Source organism: Plectropomus leopardus, chromosome 18, assembly GCF_026936395.1.
Source record: "Plectropomus leopardus strain MGB_pleo_1.0 chromosome 18, ASM2693639v1, whole genome shotgun sequence".
NCBI classification, from domain to species: domain Eukaryota; kingdom Metazoa; phylum Chordata; class Actinopteri; order Perciformes; family Serranidae; genus Plectropomus; species Plectropomus leopardus.
The window spans coordinates 10,517,078-10,543,573 of NC_142193.1; the positions used below are offsets into that span (position 1 = coordinate 10,517,078).

The following is a 26,496-nucleotide window of genomic DNA, read 5'->3' on the forward strand; positions in this document are numbered from 1 at the left end:
TAAAGTTGTGAAAATTTTGACTTAGAGGTGGGGGCAACCGTTGACAAGTCGCTATCACCACGACAACACTGGTTTAGTAACATAACCATGGGCTAACCCCAGATTCATAGAGTAGAGGCATAGCTTTGGCTATCAGGGTGTTTTCAGTGCAAAAAACTCCAAGATACAGATATAATGGCCAAAATGCCAAACTCGGGGCTTCAAAATGACCAAAAACCAATGAGTGATGTCACATTGCTTTCAGTCTATAGTGTGGTTTTGTGTTATATATAGACTCTAATCTAAGTTGACGTATTTTCATTGTTCCCTTTCAGTAGATTAATTCTTTCACCTTTGCAATCAAGATAAGAAAAGATAATATCAGCCTTTATTGATCCCTGTGGGGGCGAGGGGGGTGGGGGGGTTCAGGCACTGCAACAGCACAATGATAGAGAAGCAAGTGCAGATACAGAGAAAAGTGAAAAAAAAAACAAAAGATTAAATTTTTTTAATAGTAATTTACAACAACACTTGCTGAAACCAGCTTCTCAAATATGAGGATTTAACTGTCAACTGAATATGTTTGAGTTTTTTACTGTTACTTGGACAAGATAAGTCATTTAAGTAGCATACCACAGTTATTAGGGCAATTTTTCACTGTTTTCTGATCATTTATTGACCTAGCAGTGAGTCAATTAGCCTTAGAAAATGTTATACTTTGTCAATATACAATGCAAATAATCATTAGCTGCAGCCCAAACTGTGAATATGTGCTTAAATGACAATATCCTACAGGAATATTGGCTCATCCACATTTAATTGAATCATATAGAGTGAAAAACCTCTTAGCTCAATAAATCTCCAGATGCAGACAGACTTTGCATTCATCATTTCACACTCTTCTACTGTAGCAGCTTATACAGTTTTATTCTTAATGTACAGCATTAGCATCAATTCAGGATTTCTGCTGGAAAGGGTCCAACTAAGACTGACAAATGCAGAGTTTCACCCTATAAAAAATAGTCTGTTCTCTTAAAAATAGAATAAAAGCAGATGTGACCACCTGGAAGTTCTAAGCTTTGGGTTTTAGAGTTTCAAGGACCTAAAAATGTCCTCTAAGGCATAAAAAGCACTGAGAAAGAATTGTTTCAGATTTACCTGATCAGAATTTGTCAGCAGCCTGCTTCGGTTAGTTAATTAGAGGTTAATTATAGTGTGTAATATAAAACCCAGTTACTTAGTCGTAGGAACAGGCCGGGTGTAGATGGTAATGTCGATGGAAAGGAGGAATCTGTGGAACAGATGGACGTGTACATGAACAGATGGACTTGCTCTCCACCTCTGAGCATTCACATGTCTTTTGGGGAGAAGCCTTATGACTTTCTGCTGCGGCATGGAGGCAGCCATTGACTCAAGTGTCGTCGTCAAGAAAAAAAGAGCAAAATCGATACCTTCATGTGTTTGTGTGTGTGTGTGTTTGTGTGTGTGTATGTGTGTAAGAGAGAGAGGGCAGGAGGGGGATTGGTAGGTAATCAAAGAGATTTCATTCAGATCAGTGTTTGTCCTTGATTTCAGTGAGGTAATGTTGCGTGGTGACTGCTTCATTTAGACAAGGTGACGTGCTGAAGGTGACAGACTTTGATTCTCTCCATTTCCATCTTCTTCATCCTCTTTTTGGTGGTGAAATGAGTGTTTCTGGCTGCCTCACTTTTGGAAAAGGCCAGCAGCTTGTGATTGAAGGCTTGACATTTGTCAGTTTCCTCTGTGTAGGAGGTGGAAGCCAAGGGAGCACTTGCCCTGTTGTTGACATTTTCTGGGACTGATAGGATTTCTTTTTTTCTTTTTTTTTTTTTCCATAAAATGGAGAATGTGAGAGCTTGTCCTTTTCTGTCCAGCAGTTGATAATGTCTGGGGAGAGCCTTGGATATACTGATGTATTCCTGATGTAACTACATGACAGATCAGTGTTACCAAAGGTATTAAAGACTTGTGCCAGGGTGAGGCTGTGAACGCACAGCCAGGCATGAAAAGATTATAATGTATGCAGTTTTAACTGTTGTGTGGACTTGTTTTGCAGCCATTATTGTTGCAGCAGAGCCCGATAAATCACACTGGAGTGGACTGAGCCGGTAGATTTCATACTGAAATGAACAGATTGGGCCAGATGCAGCTGCTTCACGTTGCAGTGGTTAATTATCTCTCTGGATATCTCCCTCAATATTTACTTCCTGACATGGGCGGAGTCCAGCCTGGTTCAGTGTTTCTCATTGAATTAGATTCTAATTTTTGTCTCACTTGTGGTCTTATAAACAATAAACTCCTCAGTGCTGTGCCTCATATCAATGTTTTCCAACTGTAGCTGGCATATTTGCAGGAGCAGTGTGAGCTAATTTTTTCTTGGGAAGAATTCAGTTTCATCTAAAGTAGGTTAGAAAAATGTGTTTGTATGTGTGTGTAAGAGAGAAAGAGTTGGGTATGCATCCACAACTAAAGAAAATCTTTATGTGGCAGGCAGTGTTGATATTGAGGCAGGCTGCCACAAATAAATTACTATTTAGGAAACCCTGTGGTTCTGGAGTTGTTCTGACTGATGCAAATACTATCTGAAATTGCCTCCAATACTGCCTAAAATGCTAGATTGGGTTTCGTCAAGTATTAAAGTCTATACCCCAATCCAATACCACCTGATTTATTAATAAACTATATTGTAGTTTCACACTTGGACAAAAGGGCAGCTTTCCTGGAAATCAGTTCTTCTTTGCTGCTTTAAAACAGTAGCCCACACAGCAAGTTGTGCTGTGCAGCCATTGGCAACTACTGTTTCAGAGCGGCAAATAGGAATTGATTTCTAATACGTTAAGTTGCTGTTGTACTAATGTCTTTTATCTAACAACAAGGAATTATTCATTGCTCAGATTTAATTTTTTGTATGACTGACAGTCAAATTTGATCATGAAAGAATATTTAAAGCCATTTATTGTTACTATGTATTTGTTTATGTTTTAATATGAGCAATGCTGTACAGCAATGACAGCAAGTATTACTTAATGTCGGCCAATCAGCAAGTTCATGTATTTAAATTGGTATCAGTAAGGAAATTAATGATATTGGAACACCTTTTGTTCCCATCTGTCAAATTACCACCATAACTGCAACTAAAAATCACAATGTGTATATTCAGGCTTCCATAATCTATATTTATCATGAATAACAAGGCATATGATGTATGTTTTTGGTAACCACTCCAGGTAAAGAAACATCAACTATGCTTAATCTTATGTAAGTGCTAAGTGTTTTACCCTTGTTTTACCTGTGCTGTAAAATACAGTGGACATTATGATTTTACCGGTGTGACATCAAAAATGCTGCATTTTCTTAAGTGTTGCTCATTAAATGCTTTCAGATAGACTTCCCCCTGATTTAAATCTGTCTTTTGTGAGAATCAGCCACAGCTGGAAGCACTAGCTCTGCTGCATCACGTTGTGAACAGTAATGAAGTGTGTTGAAGCATGTGGAACCAGAGAAGTGGATGGAAGTTCAGTTGTTCCAAGTTAAATGAAGACACAAAATACTGTTTATTGCATTACAATTGTTTTGTTTAGTCAATGGCAGCATTTATTGAAGGTTAAGGAAAGACTGTGGTCTGGTTTAATTAATACATTTTTCATACATACACACTGTGGATGAGAAACAATCTAATGGTAATCTTATGACTGGGTCATTTTATGAGGGCGCATTGTCACTATGGCCCACCATATTAACCAGCTAATTGTCTTTGCATAATTGATATCTTGACTGCTTTTCTCTATAAACTTCCTTAACTTAAGTGCAACACATTGCCTGTGTTGCATAATGTCTCATTAGGCTTGGAGTATTTCATGGTATACCAGGGTATTTTGAAGTCCTACAGTATGATTTTCCTTCAAAATATAAACGCTCATAATAAGGACTCTGGGATGACAAACATGGCGACTGTGAGCGGTGAAAATAACATTACAGGACTGATTCCACCCAGCTTGCAACAGCAGGGTGGAATCACATATAACTCTGTTAGTTATTGGTTTTTCCAACTAAACCAGAGTTGATGAATGTAGGAAAGGTGGACTTAGTAACTAAATGACTAATACGATGATTTTGTTGAGTTTTATTTTGTTTCTGTCAAGTTTGAATGGAGCACATTTTATAGTGAGTGAAGGCAAAGGGGCAAGTTTTAGTTTGTTAAAACAGAGAAACTTAACTGGAACTGACAGCTTTTGAAGTGATACATGATATGGCTGGTGTGTGAACTTACGTAGAAAACAGTGGGTGCTGGTATCGTAATGCTCTTACGGAAAACTGGTAAAGAAGAGGGTCAGGCTGAGTAATGGAGTGGTAAGGAAACGGCTGTTCAGTCTGAGTTTGAGAAAATAGGCTTCTCTCCATCTCAGAACAAGATCAATTTTAATCCACTCATTAGATGCCTTTGAAGCCATTTTCACAGAATCTGTCAATAAACACACATAAAGCACACAGACGAGAGTTCCTGCACACAAATATGCTTTTAACAGCACAATGAATGATAATCTGTTGATTGGGTGTTTTTTTTGGGGGGGGGGGATTTGAGTCTCCTACTGCCAAAACAGTCTGCTTACTTCTGCCTAGATCTTGCACACTGAAAACACACACACACACACACAGAACACATCAAGACTGCTGGCGATAATTTAATAAGATTTCACATCACTGTGTCCCTCCACCCACTCTTTCTGTCCCCCCCTATGAATATGACAAACTAAGGGAAATGTCTTTTCATATATTTGGCATATCTGTTCCCAGCAAATTCCCACCGTTACTGTTCATCTATTTCCCATCACTTCATCCAATTTCATGCAGCTGAATGAGACAATACAGACATTATCCGATTTTTTTTCTTTCTTTTTTTTTCGCTCAGTCCATGAATTCACGGGAGTCAAGGCCTCCATCGTGAGAAGTCCCGCGTGATGGATCGTAATAGAGGGAGACATTGCACAGTTTTGACATATTGGAAATGCAAGATCAGCTGTATTCATTTCTGCAGATGGCTCCACAATTACATTTAGCTGCCCATGTCACTTGTCATCTTGCTGCTGCTGTAATATTATCTGTACCGCAGCAGGGACCCATTGCCACATTATTATTATTCCTTTTCCACTTCTATGCAAATCTTCTGCTCCTCTTGCACAAGCCCTCCTGCCCTTCACAACACAGGCTGGTTTATGCTCTACACCCGCAGATCCGCACTTTTACGAGTGCAGGGATTAGTAAGAGCGCCAACCTCACAGACAGAGACATCACTTCTGAGTGTCCTTGTACTTTGATCTTCTATGTGAATATCAAACAGCTCTCTGTCACAGCCAAAGCAGGAAATGACTTGTGATTATCCAGGGTTTATGCAGCAGACAGTAACCGTGCCTTTAAATAAAACTCCACCTAAAATTTGTCTTTCGAATTTGAAACACTGAACCTGTAAAGCTGGAGACATATTGTGGCTCCGCAGTGAAAAACTATCTGTGGTCAGTTTTAAGGGGCCAGTGAACTCTGTCTGCTTTTTGGATGGTTGTATTACAATGGCCCTGAGGGTCAAAACCCTTTATTTCAGAAAACAATTTAATATTTCAGGAAACAAAATGTTTCCCAGTACACTACTTCACTTCCCAAAAAAAGAAAAAATTTCAGAAAACAAAGTAGAATTTCCCAGAACATTACAATAATTCCCAAAACAAAACAACAGTTCAGAAAACAAAATAACATTTCCCAAAACACCACAGCTAGTAATGTTGTAGTGTTTTGGGGAATTATGTAGTGTTTTCTGAAATATTAAAGTGTTTATTTCTGAAATGTGTAGTGTTTGAACCGCAGGGCAACTGTATTAAATAGCCTTAGAAACCATTTCCCCTTCACCTTTCCAAAGTCCGACTCTCCAAAACCAGATATCCGACATTCACACCGGCTGCACGCTGTTATTGGTTAGCTGTGAGGAGACCAGGAAATAAGCAGCGTTTTATCTTCTCTCTAGTTCAACACAACTACAATTTTTGCATGTAAAATCTGGTGCAACACTATAAATGTTTTACAGGAGACACTGTCTAAAAGTGTGCATCATTATCCCCATATTTAAATGATATTGTGTCTCCCGGTTCTCCATTACAGCCAGCTTTTAACTCCGGTTAACTGCGGTAGTGGGACTACATCTTACAGACTAGCTCCCGTCAGGCAAAACCTGACACTTAGCCTTATAATTAGACTGAAACGTTGTTTTTTATGTCATTATTTCATCCCAAGAAAAAAAAAAAACTAAACATTTTCTGTTCTTACTAACCATTCAGTAGTGACTTATATATACATTTCGTCAACTTGATTTTTTTGTCATTAGGAGCTGCCCACTAAATATTTGCCATACTGATCAAATAAGGGTGTCACAATTCTCCAAATCCACGATATGATTTGACTTTAAAATCAAACTTTTTTTTCATTTTTTTTCGACTATTGAGTGTTTATTTGGAAAGACTGACAGATCATAGATTTTATGTTCTACCAATTCTTTTGATAATCAAAATCAAAAGCTCAATCAGTTTTTGTTTTAGAATCAAAATCTTGACGTTCCTGCAATCAAATGAATAGGGCACATCGAAGTACTTCATCTTTAGGGCTTTCTGCTTTTCAAGCAGAAATCTTTAAACTTTAAGCCAAACCATGATATTTTTTTCTAAACCCAACCAAGAAAAGGCATTTTGGAAGACAGCCCTGTGGGAAAACTTCTCCCAACACCAAAAGGCTATTATTAATATTAGTCAACTTACAACCACCTGTGCAACCACCGTCATTCTATCCATACTCGTCGCTACTTTTATGGCCATTTTTGGGGCCATTTTCACTATCCTTATCCCTTTTCTGTTTAGCATAGAGATGCCAACTGGTGAAAATAGCTGTCAGTGAGTTCAGTTTGGAATTGCCGAAAAATTAGGGAAGGAGGTGATTCAGAGTTCTGGGGCCAGGATAGAAAACTTTTTAAATAACAGGTTATGACAGTTTTGGTCCATAGAAACTTCTCAAACCAGTCTTGCATCATAACTGACTTCTCCACTGCCCATCAGTTTGTTACAAACAGTCACATTTTTTCCACCAAAACATGACTAAATACACTTTTTTTCTGATGCAGTCACCTTGTGAGGCTCAGTAGCAGGAATCTGTAGTGGAGTACCACTCAGAGTTTCATCATAACGGAGCATCTTGCTTTTCGATATGTTGTTTCATAAGATGGCTGTGAATTGAAGTACAGCATGTCTGAGTTGAGTGGTTCCTCAGGAGTGGGACATCAGAGATTCAGAGTCAAGTCATGTGCATTCGAAGCAAGTATGCACCTTATAGCACTGTATAAAATGAGTGGGTCTGCTGCATTTTTGGGGAGCTCATTTCCAGCTGCATGTAGTTGTGATTCAGGCTGTGCCGCTGCTGCAAGAATCTTCTATTTGTATTTATCACAAAATAAACTCAAAGTTTTGATGAACTCTTCAGTACAAGAGGGAACTATTTTGATTTTGTGATCGTGGAATAGTACCTTGCAGCCTTTTTTTTTATCCTTTTTTAGTCCTGGAATCTGACTTTTACACTGTTGGATCTGACAGAAAAGCACCTCATTTTCTGAGCCCTCTTATAAGCATCCCTCTTGGCTACAGAGAGCTTTTTATTTATGTTAATTCACATGCTGATTAAGTGTCCTTGGGGAAACACCCAGTTGCTTACTTCTAACTTGCAAATAAACGGTGTTGGCATGCAGTTGATTATTTCTTTTTTTTTGCTAATGCAGTGGTAATTACAGTTTCACACAATAGCAAGTGTTAAAAATGATCTGCTGTAAACCAGGGAATCCTCCCACTCCTGACGCTCTGATCAGCCCACCACTTCACATGTTTTACCCTCCGCTTCCTGTTTATTAGTACAACTGAAACAAAAAGGCCAAAAATCCACAGGGAGGTGTTGAAAACTTGACTGACAATAAACAAAAGCCAAACACAGATTTGCTAATACATACACCATCTCTCCCTTGATTACCTCCATACGAAATCTTTTAAATAGTGTCTCCACAATCATTAGCGATCACAGTGATCAGTGGTTATTTCATTTCTGTCTGTGTGATTTCACGGACCGGTGGCTCTGCTGCACAGCAGATATGAAATGCTGTTCTAGCATGGCTGCAAGCTGCTGTCAGGTCAGTATATCACAATGTGTTATTATCCAGGGGTTATTCTTCCTCATTTTCAGGGAAACTAAGCCAAAATCGCTAATTCATGAGGGGTACTCCTCACTTACATGAGCAGGAAACCAATTAATGCTGGGAGAGTTACTTCCTCGCCAAAGACTCTATTATTCTCTTTCGACCCATTGTTATTGTATTTTTTATTTCCAATAAAAAAAAATACCACCTTGTCAAGATAAGAGAGGCTACCAAGGCTTTTTATAGAAATGTCCAACTTTTTTTTGGCACTACCATACAATTGTGCATGTGTCTGCTGGATCTCTGTTCCCCCACATGCTTTCGGAGAAAAATAATATTTTGTGGAGTTTCAGTTTTTCACCTGAAGTTTTGGAAATAGTAATAAGGGAATATATCAATGCATAATTTAAGTTCAGATTTGCACATTTATATGGTGAGGATTATTGCTGTCATGGACAGACTAACTGATTATCTCCTGTACTGGTTTCTCTTTACAACCAAGGATGTATGTGCCACGAGCACGACTGCATATGTGTATGCCATCATAAAAAAACTAAACATGTTTAATTAAGGAATACTTTACCCACAAGATCATTTGTATACCAGAATACTTACCACATTTTACCTTGAATTTGTGACGAAAACTGCCTTCCATGGTAAACAGAGAATTTAAAAAAAGCCAACCTTGATGAATTGAGGTATACAAATGATCATTTTATGTGCAAAATATTCCAGTCCATTATTGCAGGCCTGTGACCTGACACTGACTCCAGTATGAAAGTCACTCTATACTACCCACTCTGGCATTAGGTGTAAACTGTGTGTCCATAAAACAATGTGTCTCTGGTTGTAGAGCACATGTGACTGGAGCTGCTTTTGTTACCACATTATTGGATGAGTTAATAGGTATTTTGTTTTCGATCTTTTTGTCTCCATTTGGAAACTCAAACTGCAAGCATCATCGGACATTAAGGGATAATGAGGCTTTGCAGCTGGTATCGATCATATTGGGGTTTGAGGAAGCTCCGCTCTGTTGCCAGGCCTTATATATCAATAGTGTTTGAGAAAGATAAGAGCTGATGTGAAGGAAAGTTACACAAACCAGGAGAGCTTTCTGAGAAAAAACTCTTCTGGGATGATTTCTCTTGAAAATCCCTGAAATGTCAGAAGGTCTCTGCCTTCTTCAGGATGGCCTGTTAGAGAAGAAGGTCACGGCTGACTATGGCTCTAAACTTGGCAGGGCATTAGGCACACTTACCAGCCCCACAGAGCTGACATCCTCTCGTCACATACCATTGTGAGAAAGACATGTCATCCAGTCAGATGAGTTGGTTTCCTGACAGTGATTATGAGCTGCCAAAGTTCCCCTAACCCTGGCCCATTACTCAGCCTTGCATCAGCTCTGACAGAGACAGCCAGACTGTGACAGGTGAGATAGAGCCCCACCGGCCATCAGCGAGAGGTGACTTATTAAAAATAATGACTGGATGTGTGTGTTGTGATTGATGAGTCTGGGGTGACAGCTGGTAGTCCGTAGCTATATCTGGACGCCTTCTGCACACACTGACATGACTGACATGCCAGCAGAGACGGAGAGCTAGAGAAAGAACATGTCATTTTAATATTTAAATTGTTCCGCACCTCCAAGAAGAAAAGGGGGTTGAAGGAAAGTAGAGCAATACAATTATTATGCAGGGAGTACAAGATGTTCGACCCAAAGTAAGTTCTCTTATTTGATGTCTTTCTGAGTCGCTGTCTCAACCTGAGGACCTTGAGGAGTACACGCTATAATAAGGAGAGGAAGAAGGTGGCACAGGGCACAGAGCTCTAAAATAAATATATTTTAATGCACCTTTTCTGTTTTCAGTCGGGATTTACTGAAGCTATGGAGCATATTAAGCAAACATCTGCTGTAGAATACTGAATAGTGAAAAGATTGACAGCTTTTTTTATTGCAAAAACCAAAGGGAAGATTGTCAAGGTAGAGGTGACATTTGGATTTAAAGAAAAGTTCCAATATTTTTTGAAACTTGCACAAAGACTAAGATGATAAGATTAATATTAAAATAAAAAATACACTTGCCAAAGCCTCTAAAGTTGACAAATTTATATGACTTGTCTAATTTGTTTAATCCCCACATAAACACAGTAAGAAGGAGTCATTGTTGGTGAACCACAGCCCAAAGCAATGATTATTTTTATGCTGAGGGTCCCAGCAGATATGTAATTTTTGGTAAATTTTGCTTTCGACACCCATTAAAAGGTAACTCATTGGTTACTTTCCAAGAAACAAAAAGAAAAGTAAAATGATGTCAAATACAACATTTACTTCTTTATACCCTACTTTATAGGGTGGGCAGTCGGCACCATGTTTCTGCATATTAATGTTGCCAGCCGGCTGTCAGTCTCTCACCAGATCTGATTGGTGAGATGTGTAGTAAAAGGAAGAGTAGCAAAATTAACCTGTAGACTGACAAAACATAACCGGTCAAAAATAGTTTCTGCGTTTCATTGTTGAACAGTCAACCACCGATATCCCTTGTTTCCAGGTTTGGTGCTATTGTTGCAAAGAGACTAAAACCAAAACTTTTGCAGGCAACTGCTGCAGTAACACTGCACACAAGTCCTAGGCAGATGGATAAACTAAACTAAACAGTAGATAGGCCTACTAACATGTAACTTAACCATGAACCAAAAATTGTTGTTTATGCATGTCTGTGAAATTGATTAACCAAGATAATTTATGTGCATAAGCCACTGAAGCAAATAAAAAAAACATAGCAGCCACCTAAGGTGCTAGCAAACTGAGAGCTTAGCCATGCGTGGTGCAAGTTTGATTTGAGGATGACTGTTCGTCCCTCATGAGTGAGCTCAGCTTCTCCTGCCTGGGGAGCCGAGGTGGAGGTGAGGAGGGGGGTGACTCCCCTGTAGCTTCAGGACTACGCTCTGTGACACCCGTTGTGAGGTGAGGTCCTCCCTCGAGGCTGGAGTGGTTGTAGGTTGTTGTAGCTACCTGCTCCTCTGTTGCTGAAGGAAGTTGAGGTTTCATTTCATAGTGAATATGGTGGATGGCATCGTTCCAAAATGTTGCAGAGTCCAAAACGAATCAAATGATTTCCCATTTGGGGATGATTTCAGTGAGGTAGAACTCAGTGTTTTGACTCCACTGCTGCTCTTCTGCTATCACAGTATGTTTTACCAGTGGTTGTAACTTAAAGTACATTTACTTAAGTACTGCAAAAGTACAAATTGAACTTGTACTTTGTCCATTTAATGCTACTTTTTCTGCACTGCAATTCAGAGGAAAATAGTGTCCTTTTTTACTCCACTCCCTTTATCTGACAGCTTTAGTTACTGGTTAGTTTGCAGACTTAGATATTACATGCAAAACATAAACTTTTGAAACAACCTCTAAAAAGAGCGTCTAGATTTAGAAGAAGAATCAGAGTCAGAAAAAGGTTTATTGCCAGGTACAGAATACGAGGAATTTGTTCTGGTGGATTGGTGCAACATAAATATAGAAAAAGAAAACAGATAAAATAGAAGATACAAATATAAAATATAAAATATAAATATAATATATAACAACAGCTTAACAGCTTATCATATGTTTTGTATGTTAGATATACCTGCCAAATAGAATATCAAACAATTAAAATCAGCTCCACTTCGACCAAATATTAAAGAAAAACACTAATTGCTCATAAATTTATCAAATTTAATAATATAGTAAGAACATCCCCATGGGTAATTTTAGTATCATGAACCCCATTACACTTGATACTTTTAGTAGATTTAGCTGTTGATACTTACTTTGACTTAAGTAATATTTTTACCTCGCGACTTTTACCGGTAAAGAAGTATTTTCACAGTATTGCAACTTTTGAAGGAAGGAGCTGAAAACATATTACAGGTTTTATCAGTTGCTCATTATTAGGAAAGCATCGATCCAATGCCTCAGATCAGTATTGGCGCAGATACTGATGCTATCAACGTAGATTGGGTATCAGCCATGATGTTCAGTCCATATCAAATACAGTTTCTTTGTTAAAGGGATTCTATGCTGATTTTCGGTCAGCTTTGTAGTAGTAGTTAGTATGTGAAATAAACTTCCCTCCATCTTACCACAGCCAGATCTGCCTGCTCAAGTGTGTCATCTGGTGGATTTTTGCTGGCTCTTGGGCTATTGCTCGAACAGATTATATGTCCACATTTTTGTATGCCAGCCACCCTGAACACAGAGAACAGAAGCGGACTGAGAGAGAGACCTGCCTCTCCCGTCTCTCATTCTCTCTCTCAAGCTTAAACCAAACTCAGATAAAAAAGTTCAACTAAGCAGTGCTGATTAAACCAAGGTTCTGTTAGTGTATTGCATATTTATTACCTAAATTCTTTTCAGAAACATATTTTATCTTATTGCTTAACTGTAATACAAGATTCTTTGTTACCAGCCGGCTGCCATGTTGTTTCTTGTGTCAAAATGGATGAGTTTGCATAACGTTACCTATCAGCAGGAGCGTTTATTGGTCTGGTGCAGTGCAGCACATTCTTATAGTTTTAGGTTTTCCATTCCTTTAGCAAAAGCGAATGCCACAGCCCCCTTTTCTCTGTCTTATCTGGTTATGTAGCACCAATTTCCAAAGTATTTGTGTCTATTTAATGCATTTATACAGCCTATTTTTCATGAAAAGGCCATCTTTCCTGCAGTGAAATACTTCTAAAATGTTACTAATAATTTGATGTTTCTGCCATCCGCTACATTCATAAAGTCATAACAGTCTTCCAACTAGTTGGCCACAGCAATACCTGACATTGTGTTCATGATGATCCCAATGACCTGTATACTGTTTATACGATTTTTAATTTTCAGAAAAACAGAGCTCTTGAACCAGAAAAAGTTGGACTGGTGTATCACTTGTAGAGGTGTTGTTAGACATGTTTTCACTGAGAGCCTTTCTAGATGTTTATGTGATGAGTTTGAAGATGCAGGTGAATCAGACTGGAAGTCAGAGTGAAAGGCATATCTGAACTGAATGACAACCCAGCATGGTAATCGAGCAGTTCCTCAAGCAAAAGCCTCTTTGTGTCTGTGACAACGCTCAATGTAAACTCTGCTAAGCCAAATAATTCTTGAACACGCAGTCACAGTCAAGATAATAACTCTGGTCAGAGTTCAGTCACCAGTGTTTTATTCACTTTGACTCAAGAGGAGCGTTTGTCTTTTGATTTTCGATTAGTTTCTCTGTTCCCCTCCTCTCATTTTTATCTCTCTCACTCACTCTGTAGTTTTTATGCTCGTCTTTCACCCTCCCTTTTCCCTCCTCTCCAAGAGCATAAATATCCCGCTGGCAGCAGTGACTGCAATCCTTTGTGTCCTATCGCAGCCCTGCCTCACTTATGTGCTGTCCTGTGAAATAAAATATTATTGACTGGCATAGTGAAGGTACGTTGGGGTGCAATGATGAATACGTTCCATAAAACTCCCAACACGTCACATAAATGGCAGAATTTGTTTAATGTGACATGAAATATGCTTGGGATGTGAGGGTGTTTAGGGTGTATAGGGAGCAAGCTTAGCATGCAGGTAGTGGAGTTGTATAAAGCTAATGATGAGTGAGGCGGTTGCATGTGTGTGTGTTTGTGCTTTAACTCCTCCTTCCCTTTACTCAGTGCCAACGCTGTCGCTAACGCAGCAGCCCTCTGCATTATTTATCCCCACAGCAGTACAACCACTTCTCGGCAGCGGAGAAAGTGCACACCTTGCAACTCAAAGACCTTTTTCATAAACTTTACTCCTCTCTTCTTCTATCGGTAAGCCTTAAGGATAAAAAAGGCCTCTCTCTTTCTTTTCCCTAAAGCTCAAACTCTCTGTCTGCTTTTTTTTTTAAATCATAAAATACCTGCTAAATTCTCCACTAATGGATATTGATTTGTCAAACAATAACAGCAGATCACAACAGACAGCTCATGTGAACGTGGCATAACCTTGAAACTTGGAGGCACTTCATGCGAACTGATAAAACTGGTTGGCTGACTGTTATGTTTAACATTTGGATTTACTCCTCAGTGCTTTTCACTTTATGTGCTGCCTGCCAGCAAAGAAAATGGGATGAAGAAGTGTCTTATTACCTGCTTATTCTGTAGTGGAAAAATACAAGAGGGGTGCTATCAAGCAAAAAATGGACATGGATATCAGTGCGTCTTCCTGGAGTTCGGTGTAAAGCACTGTCTGTGTTTTATAATAGTGCATGAACACAACTGACAGAAAGTAATAGCAAAGTCAGCATGCAGCACCTAATAAACGAGCTCCATAGGAGGCTATGTTCAATCTCAAACAGGGCGTAATATCGCAAATGCAAAGCACTCATCATCTGGTCTATCCGTTTATCGATTTTGAACAGAAAATGGCCTGCATCACCAAATCAACTCAAATAATGAAAAAGATGTTTGAACAGAGGCCAGATATGGCAGAGTTCTTCCTTGTGGTAGATGAGGCTTTGCTGTGTCAGTAACATTCAAAGTAGAATTTCTTAATATTGTGCTGCACTTCAGGGTATTTTGATGGCTTGGACGCTACATGGACAGAAGGAGATAAAGACGGGGCCAGTGGGAATGGGAGCACGAAATAAAGAAAAGATAGCATCCCCTCTCTGGAGCAATAAGCTGCCAGTGTTTCTGGCATCACGTCAGCAAGCCATTTGCAAAGCAGCGATAAGAAATAGGATTGTATGCAAGAAAGCAAGATGAATTCAGAAAGGAAAGGGTCTGAAAGGGTCTGTGAGAGTCCAACATGGAGAGCTAAGTAACTACTTCAGTCAAGGTCAGCTTTCTGGGTGACGCATCGCAAAAGTAACATGTCAATTATTAAGTAACATAATATGTTAGTAATAGGATTTCAGTTTTATGATTACATTTACGTCAAGTAATCCGTTACCAGACGAAATCCAATTTAGGGACTTTTCGTACCCTCTTGGCGTCTTTATTTCTACAAAGCTACTTGTGACAAATTAAGCGACTGTGTCAGACCATCAGCTAAAAGGGGAGGAATATATTGTAATTCACTACCATGCATGCTGCTCAGAGAACTCGCAGCCCATGGCTGTTTCACCATCAGTCCCAAGCCTGTCCTCTTTTCTCTTGGGCTGTGCAGCAATAGGTGTCTGACAGACAGGAGGAGGGGAGACGCCACTCACGGTAGGAGTTCAATTTTAGTGAGGTCTTCTGGTTACGGTGAAGCTCTCGCTCTTTGCATTTGAAGTGCAAGAAAGTGGTGCACAGTGGGAGGCTATAACCGTCATAAATCTCGTGCCATTTAAATGTTTTCATGAGGATTTTTCTGTTGAATCTAGTTTGGCCTTTAATGTAATGTCTCCATTAATGGGTGATGATATCATTAACATGCAAATGAGCATATGACGTTGTCTTGGCACCTTAAGTAACTTCTCTAGCTAGCGCTAGCTACTTTCATTGGAAAAGAGTTGGCAACACTGCCCTAAGTTAAGTGTTAATGAATTTTCTGTCCACTACACCAGAGTCAGACTATGCAAAATATTTATTCTCCCATTCCTTCAGCTTGACAAATAAACAGACAAATAATGCACAATGTGATTTAGCCATGTTGGACATGTTGCTGGATCAACATCTCACGTTGTGTTCCCAGACTAACATTGTGTTCAACCAATAGCAATTAAATCTTGCAACAAAATAATTAAAAAATTAGAGCTTTTTTATTAGTTATAAAAAAGGAGGGAAAATGTGTCCATGGACAGGATAGGGCAGCCCTCATTAGGCTTTACAACATCACCCACCCTCAAGTTTGTAATGAACTACAATGAACTCAAGGTTCTGTGCTTTGAGTACGTTCTGTCAAACAACATTACCCTAATCCATTTTATAATGCCTCATTTGTCTTCTTATTTTGGTGAATAGAAAAGGTAGTGTCATCTGTAACACATTGGTAACTAGTGTTATGTAATATATTACATGTTGAAAGTAGCTTGCCCAAGACTAATAGGAATATAGTGATTTAAAACTCTTGGATTTCATGAGTACAGCACACATACGTATATCTCCAGTTCTTTGCATTACCAAGGAGCATGTTTAAGAATCTGATGTGTAGGGCACATGGGAGCTGTCCTTCAGGGCTTTCTGCCAGAAGTCTTATCTGGCAGAATTCTTTTAATTTTAACCTCAACCATGGCCTTTTTCCCCTAAAGCTAACCAAGGAGAAAAGCTTCCTGGTAGAAAACCCTGAAGGCAGACTTTTCCCAGCAGCATCTGTGGGTGGTTGGCGCTAACAACTGACCTTTCATCATGACAGGAATATGCGCTAATGGCCATGTCAGTTTTGACTTCTACTCTGTGGGAGGCACTACACAGAAAACAGGCGAGGTCATGGCATGTTTGTAGCTCCGCGCTTCCAGACATTCATACTTGCAGCTGTGAATACTAATGAGACCTGTTATGGTGGTCAAAAGCCATTTTAATTGGCAGCAGAGCTGCACGTGCCCTCGCTTGCAGCTCAGCTCTCACCTCTGGCTCGGATAGGAGGAAACGAATGTGATATTGGCAGCAACTGAGTTTGACTTCTCTGACATTTTATACAGAAACCTGACTCAATTAAAAATATTCATAATATAACAAGACAAGACAGGAACAGCACAGTCCGAACTTGAATTTAAAGGTTTTTTTGTTTGTTTTGACACAAGGCATGGAAAGTCAAAACATTCATTTCTTTTCTCCCTCTTTTTGAAATTTGGTGGCAGCAAAACAACAGCTATAAACTGTCGATTAAAAATTTGTACTAATGTATAAGCAAGCAGGCTATACTCATGCACTGCACACATGCATACAAACAGTGCATGAGTATATATGTACCAAAAAGTAATGCACCAGAATTCATTTATAACATATATAACCCACGCAATCGGGAAGACTGTGGTCACTTGACTGTGCTGACTGCAGGAAAGAAGGAAGAAGTATAAAAACTGGAAGTCTGTGTAAGGAGGAGGGTTGGGGTTGGTGTATGAGTCAATCACCACTTTCCGTCAGGAGTCTGGTTTTGGTAACTGTGGAAAACCAAATGAACTTTGAGTTATTTTAAGGTATGTTGTCACCATGTTTCTTTTCTTAAACCTAACCTATGTCTCCTTACGTTAAGTATGTAACTTTATCCTTAGTATTTAAACGTCATTTGTGGGGTGCTAATTCATTAAATATCCTACTAATCCTTGTATGTTAATTTTTGTAAGTTATCATATGAATGTTTGAGGATATGTTGAAGCAAGCACTTGCCTATTTGCACATCCAGCAAACACAGTGCAGCATCAGCATATGGGGTTTTATTAATAGGTTCAATATTCATTCTCCTATAGCCCACTTTTGGTCTCCACCAGCTCCAGAAGGGACTATGAGATTCTTTAGCAGCTAAATGCTCTGCTTTGTTTACCAGCTTGTCGTTATTTTTGTTCTTTTGTTCTTCTGGACAGGAAACGCGCAGTGATTTTTTTTTTTTTTTTTGCTGCTGGAAACCAGGTTGAGGAGAGCGCTAAACTTAAACTAAAACAGTTAAGTAACTGTGCCGTAAAATCAAAACAAAGATGCTAACATGTTACACAGTTTGGAGAAGTTGGGCTACTATTCTTTTTGTGTTTGACTCCACAAGGAAGAGTTTTGCAGTTACTTATTACTTACTTACTTATTATTACTTACTCATTTGAGCAGTTGTTTACATTAGAATATTGATTAGTGCAACTTTAACCAAAGAGAAGATTACACTTAATATTGGAGCTGGTTATGTGGATACCAAATGAAAATCTGTATTGGCTCAGTGGCATTGATCAAGAGCCACCAGAGCCCTGGTTATCATGCCCTTGTTTATAACAGGCAACTCTCTAATATTGACAGAGATGACAACTGGGACAAACTTCCTCACACAGCCTGTGACAGTCAATATTATCTATCTGCCTTTTCACCAGTGCAATTTACTTGTTAAATTAGAATTGATAAGTCTCTTTACTGTTACAAATGTTTCAAGCAGAACAGTGTTTCCTGAGCTACTCTGAAGAGAAGTTTGAGAACTCATTACCTTCTCTCATCTGACAGCTCTACCTGAGGTGGCAGATCAGGAGGGAAGTGAGAAAAAAGGGGGGCCAAGGCAGGGTCAGTAGGTGACGATTTGCAAAATAACAGGACCATACTGTCAAGGTTTTGTTAGTGTCTTTATCATCCAGTGACTGAGGAGGAGCCTTTGAGTCTGGTTGAGGTCTAATAGGATGTTGACCCGGCCCTGGTCCTATCTGTCAAACATCATCAGTCTTGACAAAAGGAGTGAAATAGGAGTGGGCAGCGCCCCCATGAAAGCAATTCTTTCCTATATAAGCCTCGGGTGAGAGATGTTGACAGTGGACATTTGGGAGTCAGTGGCTTAGAAAAGAAAAAAAAGGAGGAATATTCAGTCCAGTGAAGTTCACCTGAAGCATCATAAGAAAATGCTATCATTCAGGAAAAGTCTAGGTAATGTGGTGCATATTATCACTGTTTCTGCCCATGAAACAGTGTTCTGTGCAGTAAAGTTGCATTTCCAGGCCTCAGCAGACATGAGAAATGAGTGTTGGGTGTTGGACCTCTGTGGTGTCTCCCTTCTCTACACTGAAAAGTATGTGAATATTAAAAAACAAACAAACAAAAAAAAAACAGCCACATCTTGTACCTGCAAACGAGGAGTGATGGTGTCATGAATATTTATCTGCTGTCCTCTTCACTGCATTCCAGAAGCTCCTAGTGTGTCATTTATTTTGTGCAGATACATATCTGTCGGGGAGCACCTCTGTTTTGTGGAGGTGAATGAACCTGTAATGTGGTACTTCATATTCTTCCGATCTGCGCCGCCTTTGTGGCACCATGGCATTAGTAAGTCTATCAATCATGTCGGTAAACCATCCATGAGAGGGCCCGTGTCAATAAAGGAGGAGGGGCATGAAATGAAAAATCCATCTTAAAACACTCCTGCGCTGGAAAAAACAACTATTGCCGGTGCACTTTGCCTTCCATTTTATTGTCTTTTTCAGCAATATGAAACATCCGTGGTAAATATTAGGTTTTTTCCAGTCCCTGAAAATTGAAGAAAAAGTGTTTCTTTCTTGGCTCAGATTTTTAAGCAGTCAAGGGAAAACATTAAGTACAGCAAAGGAAGAGACAAATAATAATTGCCACTAACAGAAGCCTTGATGGACCTACCGGTGTAGTCAAAATATAAGATTAGGTTTATTTAGTAAGAGGAACAAATCCCATTTTATTGTCCACTGGAGTACCTCTTGATCTTTATTAACGCATAATTATAGTTATCATAATCAGCTTGTCTCTCTGTTTTACATCCTGCCTTTTGTGTAGTTGTTGGGTTCAAGTCCACTGCTGTGTTTATATCATGGAGGATGAAAGTAAGTGATGAGAAACACTGAGCTTTCTCATAGATGGTCAACTCAGGAATGTTGTACATGAGCATGTGTGATACAGTAGGTGTTGGTAATATGATGACATAGCTGGACGTAGCACTATACATTGAAATTGAATAACAGACCTTGGTTGACATGACGGATGGATTACCAAACAGGCCTCCTGGGTCCGGTATACAGTACAGTATTCTGTGTATACAGAGAATAAACCATCCAGGAAGAGACTCCAAATGACCACAAAGAGATACAAAAAGACCAGGAAACTGCAAAAAGAGGGAAAAAAACAAAGAAACACTGAACAACTACAAAGACATGCAGAGCAATTAGAAAGAGATACAAAACAACAAGAGACGTAAAATGACTACAAAGAGACACATTATGACCACAAAGAGATACAAGACAAATACCAAGAGAGGCAAAACAACTACAAAGAGATGCAAAACAATTAAATTCCCAACATGACTATAAAGAGACATGAAAATACTATGAAGACACCCAACAACAACCACAAAGAGACACAAAACAACCAAGAGAGACACAAAGTGACTACAGAGATACAAAAGAACCACAAGAGATACAAAACAGCCACAAAGAGCCACAAAACAACCATGAAGAGACACAAAATGACCATAAAGAGATACAAAATTAACCACAAGAAACACAAAACAGCCATAGAGACACAAAAGACTACAAAGAGATGCAACATGACTTGAAAGAGATACAAAAGAACAAGAGACACTAAACAACCAAGGAGAGACACAAAACAGAGATAGAAAACAACTACAGTAGACACAAAATGACTACAAATACATACAAAACGACCACAATGAAAGACAAAATAACTACTTAAAGATGCAGAACAATTATGAAGCGAGCAGAATGACTTTAAAAAAAAAGCAAAAGCAAAAAAAAAACAGGAAAAATGTCATAATGTAGCAGATTTTGTGGGCCTGTTGTACATCTGTGCCCAGGGGTCCATTTTCATGGATACTTATCCGCTGGCCGCAATGGAGGAAAAAAACTGACTGCATAGAGATGTTATGTGGATAATGACACATGAACACATACTTTTGCATGACAGCTGACAGTAATAAGTGTTTTCTTGAATCTGTCCTCTTGTGGTCTGATCTTGATATGCAAATTGGGTAGGCAGAGCTGGCTGACTTTTTACTAACATTGAAGCGATGTTGGATATTCTTCTTCTGTGATGTGGAGGACAGGGGGCACAAGATAGACAGAAATGGTGAAGCTTGCAATGCCGCAGAATGAGCTCTATTTATCTGTCTGTTGAGGAGGAAGAGCTCGTATGCAGCTTTAAGTTGGACAGCTTGAGATAGGCAGCACCAAATGCCTCAAAGCCATTTGGTGGCTCTTGGTGAGAGGCTGGTGGTATAGAGAGACATTAGTGGAAAAGCACCTCTAAAAGGAGTGCTTCATTCGGTTGTTACCACACATGCAAACACACACACACACACTGGTAATTTTAGGGTGCTTTCTGCTTTTAAGCGATTACATGTGAAATAGCATCTATTTTTTTGACTTGCTGCTTGTTTCCGTGGGCTCTTAAGTTGCTTGGCTTTACCTCATAAGAGCTGTGTACAATTCAAAGGCTGAAGGCTCCTGCAGAGAAAAAGGTGGATATTGTGAGAGTAAAAGAAAGTGTATCTCAGAAGCCTGCATTTATGGCCTTCACAGAGAGACTTTACAATACTACCTGTAGCTGTCAGGGCCGTGCATGTGCGTGTGTGTGTGCGTGCGTGTGTGTGTGTGTGTGTGTGTGTGTGTGTGTTTGTGTGGACTATTATTCTGAAATTAAAGTGCTTAAAGTATTAAAATACCAACATCTCTGCCACTGTGATTACATGTAAAAGAATTTCACCCTTTAAATGCAACTGACCGACGGTCTGTCTCATTCTTGTGAATGTGATATTTCAAGAACTCCTTGAGGGAATATCTTCAAATTTGACACAAATACGCACTCAGACTTGACAAAAAACTGTTTAGACTTTGATGGTCAAAGGTCAAGGTCAGTGTGACCATGCGTCCATCTCGTTGTTGTGAATGTGATATCTCAATAAGGCCTTAAGGGAGATTCCTTAAATTTTGGAATCCATTTTGGAATTCCATGCCTAAACATCCACTTGGACTCATGAATGAACCGATTAGAATTTGGTAGTAAAGGTCGAGGTCACTATGACCTCACAAACACTTCAAACAGATGTCTAATAGGATAAAATGATAAAGTGATGACATTTTATATGCCAAAGGTCAACTTCATTGTGACATTGTAATATTCTACAATATTGTTATGATTTAAAGTGCTAACTCAGGAACAGAAGGGGAGACATTTGGTCAGATAATGAACTGGTGACACTAAACTTGGGTGTCCACTATGACACTATCCGGGCTGTATTTTGTACCAGGCACGGATGTAATTTTTAAGTGCAACTTGAGTGGATCACAGAGGCATACAACAGCAAGCAGTAATTCTACTTTAGAACATGTTGAAATACAGCAGCAATTTCGATATATTTTTCTATATAAGTACTATATGGTATGCTTAGCCGAGACTTGGAATCACAATACCAGGCTCTTAAATGAAAGAAGTGCAAATGGAGTAAAAACTGCCAAGTTAACAGAGAAAAATACAGCTGAAGGAACGGCAGATGGATAATGTTTTTCGGTGTTGGAGTGATATTTTGTTTGGACGCGTCTTTAAAACTGATAATGCAGGAGAACATACTGTGGCTGATCATGCAATTACATTTGATTCTAAAATGATGCGCTTGGCTTAGAAAGTATCTGGTAGTAAACTGGCTTCATCAATGTTCAATTAGTAAGTTCGTTTACTGCACTGCTATTTTTGCAGTGTGTGTTTATGAATGAGAGTTTATGAGTCATCACTGATCAGTCCTCTCTCTCTGTCTCCTCTCAGGTGTTCACCAGGTACGGGAAGTGCTACATGTTCAATGGTGCAGAGGAGGGGAAGACACTCCGTACCACCATGAAGGGAGGGACGGGAAATGGCCTGGAGATCATGTTGGACATCCAGCAGGACGAGTACCTGCCGGTGTGGGGGGACACAGGTAGGTCGGGACCCCCTTGCTCACCTGCCATGGTTACTTTGAACAGATCAGAGTTAAAACATGAAATTTTACACCACCTTCTTTTAAACTGTTTTACTAAAATCAAGACTGAACTAGTCAAAAAAAAATGTCTCCTCCTCTTCTTTGCTCTTGTTTTCCATTTCTTATGATTTCATACTTGCAACTTGCAACTCGTGCTCTAAGTCGATGAGATCACTGTTGCCAGGTGACCAACTCAACCTAATTACCTTTCATAAATAGCTATTGCGAAAGCTTTCTCTATGTCCATACCAGACCGGAAACAGTCCAGGGAGGCAGCAAACAGAATAAAAGCTTTTAGCTAATGTCTGTGTTTTCTTTTTTTCTGCTTGTATTCTTAGTGTAATCCCTTCACTTGTGATTTGCTGTTACATTGAGTGACTTTCACTTCTGCACTCAGTGTTGCTAGATTGCATCCAGTGCATTAAGTGGACCTATACAGAGCCCGCACTTCAGAGACAATACCATATGAGTCAGTCCTTCTTGTGTTTAACAGCTGTTTACCTCCGGGCTAGCATCATGTTTGTTCTCCACTGAGCCCAGTTTTGTCATTCACAGACACAGTGTTCACAAACACTCCCGCCTATTATGTAAGGTCAAATAAAAGACATATTTCACACACTGCAACACCTTATTTACTAAAATTATCATTTTTCTGCCGTCTTTCTGTCTATCTCCTATCTTTAGTGTATTGCTGTGCAATGGAAATATATCCAAACTAAAGGGAAAAAAACAGATGTCTTTAAGTGAATAAAGTATTTAAAACTTTCCCAGTTGTGTCCCACACAGAGCCTTTGGGCCGCAAGTCTTTTTTTTTCCCCATGCACATTATTTAATTTAGCTGTAATTAACACAGAAATGATTAAGTGTCCTCTCGATGAAATTACTTCAGGGACACTTTCATATCAGCAAACTCATAATAAACTCAGAAATCAAATAACACTCCAGAACTAAATTTAGATGTGTGAGATGATCTTTATCAGCTTTTTTATCTAATGGCCCTCAAACAGCCACAAATATCTTGAATATTATACATGTAAATCAGAGGAAATTGTGTTGTTATTGCTATGGTTTAAGACTTTTATTTCACAGTACTCAAGAGTACTGTTACTATTTCACAGTAGTTTTCAAGAGTGATAGTCATGGTTTGCCCACACAATCACTAAAAGGCTTATTTGCAGAGCAGTGGCACCTTTGTAGTCCAAATCAAAGACTTCTAGTAACAGATGTCTTCAAGCTTATTCTGCTGCTGTATTTACTCTAAGGCAGGGGTGTCAAACATATAATCCGCAGGCCATAATCAGCCCACCAAAGCATCCACTAAGGCCCACTCTATGACTTTGCACACTTAATATTGAAGCACTAGAGTTGCCAGGTTTCAGGAGTTAAACAGTGGGTACTTCTTGTAAAATGTCTTTTCCGAGGCTTTTCACCCTAACCAAAATACAGTTCTCTGAAATAAAATTGAATATTTCATGCGGCCAAATTTTAAACTCTCGAACATTGTGCAAAATATTTTCAGCTGCTTAAGTTCAAAAGAGTCTTTGTCAGACCTCTATCTTAAGGAAAAAAGGTAACGCCTGCACACTTACTCCATGCCACACAAGTTTATTCAAGACAACATTTTTGATTCCACTTGGATCTTTGTCAGATATAAATGTCAGGTCGATTTTGACATGGCAAAGAACCAACAAGAATTGAAACAGTATAAACTTGAGTGGCATGGAGTAAGCGTGCAGGTGTTAGCTATTTTCCTTATGTACGCTGTTTTTGGATAGCCTTACACCTACGTGATGTGTGTAAAAATACCCTTTAAAGCCTTCTATCTTAAAACAACATTGGTTGGGCACAGGTTTATAAGGCAGGGGATAACTTAATGAGATTCCTTAATAGTTTCTACTTTAGTTTGATGTGGTGATGCCAGCATTACTACACAGGAGTGGAAATGTATGGTAAAGTGCACATGTACAAAAAAAAAAAGACTAAACTAGTGGTCCAAACTAAGTACTTATTGTATTTTTCTATTTTATTTCTCATTTTGTATTTCTCATTTGATGAAAGCACCAGATTTTTTCACAATATTATTAGTTATTTGTGATAAATACATGTTCTGCTTTGTGCATTGCATCTTTTTTGGTCATGTCAAATCCTCTGTACATGTAGTCATCTTGCACATGATGATGGGTGACATTTAACTCTTTCCAATAAGAACATAAGACTAAAATATGCTTCAAACTTGAACCAGATCAAGCAGAAAGCCCTGAGAAGGACCATTCATATAGTTAGGGGTTTACAGACAAACACTGTATTTACTGTAGTCTAAAGATAGTGTTGCTGCTAATAGGTCCCACTTTGGTGTTTATATGCTTATTTGTACATTATGTATGTATAAACTAATATTAAGATTGTCATGTGAAGTGGCAACACATTACAATAGGGAGCCCCCAAACCTACACTCCTTAGGGTCCCCAAAAATATAAAGTCAGCCCTATCCATGAACTGAATGAGTTTTCATCCCTACTGTAAGACTCTATATGCAGTTAACTGACAGTCACTGCACCTCCCTTTTTGACTGGCTGTGATATTTTTCTTAAGAAAAATGCAGACATAAAAAAATAATATATAAAGCATATTTAAACCCCTTTCAAGTGGAACACTGGAGCCACTTTGATAATCTTTATTGCAAAGTAGTGCAGCTTTAAGTTATCCTCCACACTGATGTGCGTATTAGATATCTTGTTAGTGCTTTAGATTGAGTGTTTTAGGGAGGCTTGCTGCCTGAGTGATTCCACAGCGAAGCTCATTGAATGGCCGGCTCACGTCTGATCCAGTGGAAGGGCAGACGGGGGAGTTCCCAGAGCAGCGAGCCAAGCCACGAGCAGCCCAGCAGATGGATATTATTTACTCTAGGCTCAGCTTTAAGGAGATCCATCATCAAAAAGTCAACGTCCTATCAGTCCCTCTCATGTTCTTCTATGGACAGCAGGTCCCTCAGCACCCCTGTCCCGAACTCGTCTTGGTTTTATTTCTGTTGGAACAGACTGTACTCCAGCCACCACCCTGACAGCATGTGGAGCTTCGTCTCCCAGCAGGCTGCAGTTTCCAGTGCCCTTGTTTATCCCTGTGTGGTTTAATTAGCCCAGATGAGCTGAGTCAGCCTCAGCAGGGAGCGCAGTGTCTCTTCAGCTGAACCAGTTCCCTGCGCTGTGCAGACATGATCGGCACACACAGCACAGGGACTCTTCCCCCATCTCCTCCAACCAATTACCTTTTTTTTCTCCATCCAATCTCCACACCCTCTCCCCTCCTGTGGCTTTTCTTAGTACATCATTGAGAGGCCAGCAGTCGGTCTCTTGGGTTCTATTAGCACATTGCTCCATCCAGGGAGCTGTGGGGCAGCCATGATACTCCTCCTCACTTCAACATAATGGACAAACATTAAAAAAAAACAACACATTTCATGGTGTGAAAAATGAATAAGACGAATATAAGTTTGAGTGGTGTGAGAAAACAGATGGCCTGTTGCCTGGATACCCAGCTTTCTCCTCGCTGTGTTGCGGACCAAACTGCGCAGGGATGGAAATAATAAATGGATGTGTCTCTCTGCTATTTCCATCCATACCATCTCAAGTAGACCTTAAGTCATAATATAAAAGGCACCAGACCAATCTAAATCAGGTTATTGTTGGCCCTCAGGCTGTTTTAT

At 39.4% G+C, this 26,496-nt stretch overlaps 1 protein-coding gene across 1 annotated transcript in view; it reads left to right on the top strand.

Moving 5' to 3' along the window:
* The window catches only part of asic2 (acid sensing ion channel subunit 2), a 144,149-nt gene that overhangs the window by 80,729 nt on the left and 36,924 nt on the right, over positions 1 to 26,496 (top strand). The window contains exon 2 of the mRNA XM_088091153.1: positions 22,601 to 22,751. Within this exon, the coding sequence (XP_087947279.1) occupies positions 22,601 to 22,751 (151 nt within the window). The remainder of the gene's footprint in view (positions 1 to 22,600; positions 22,752 to 26,496) is intronic.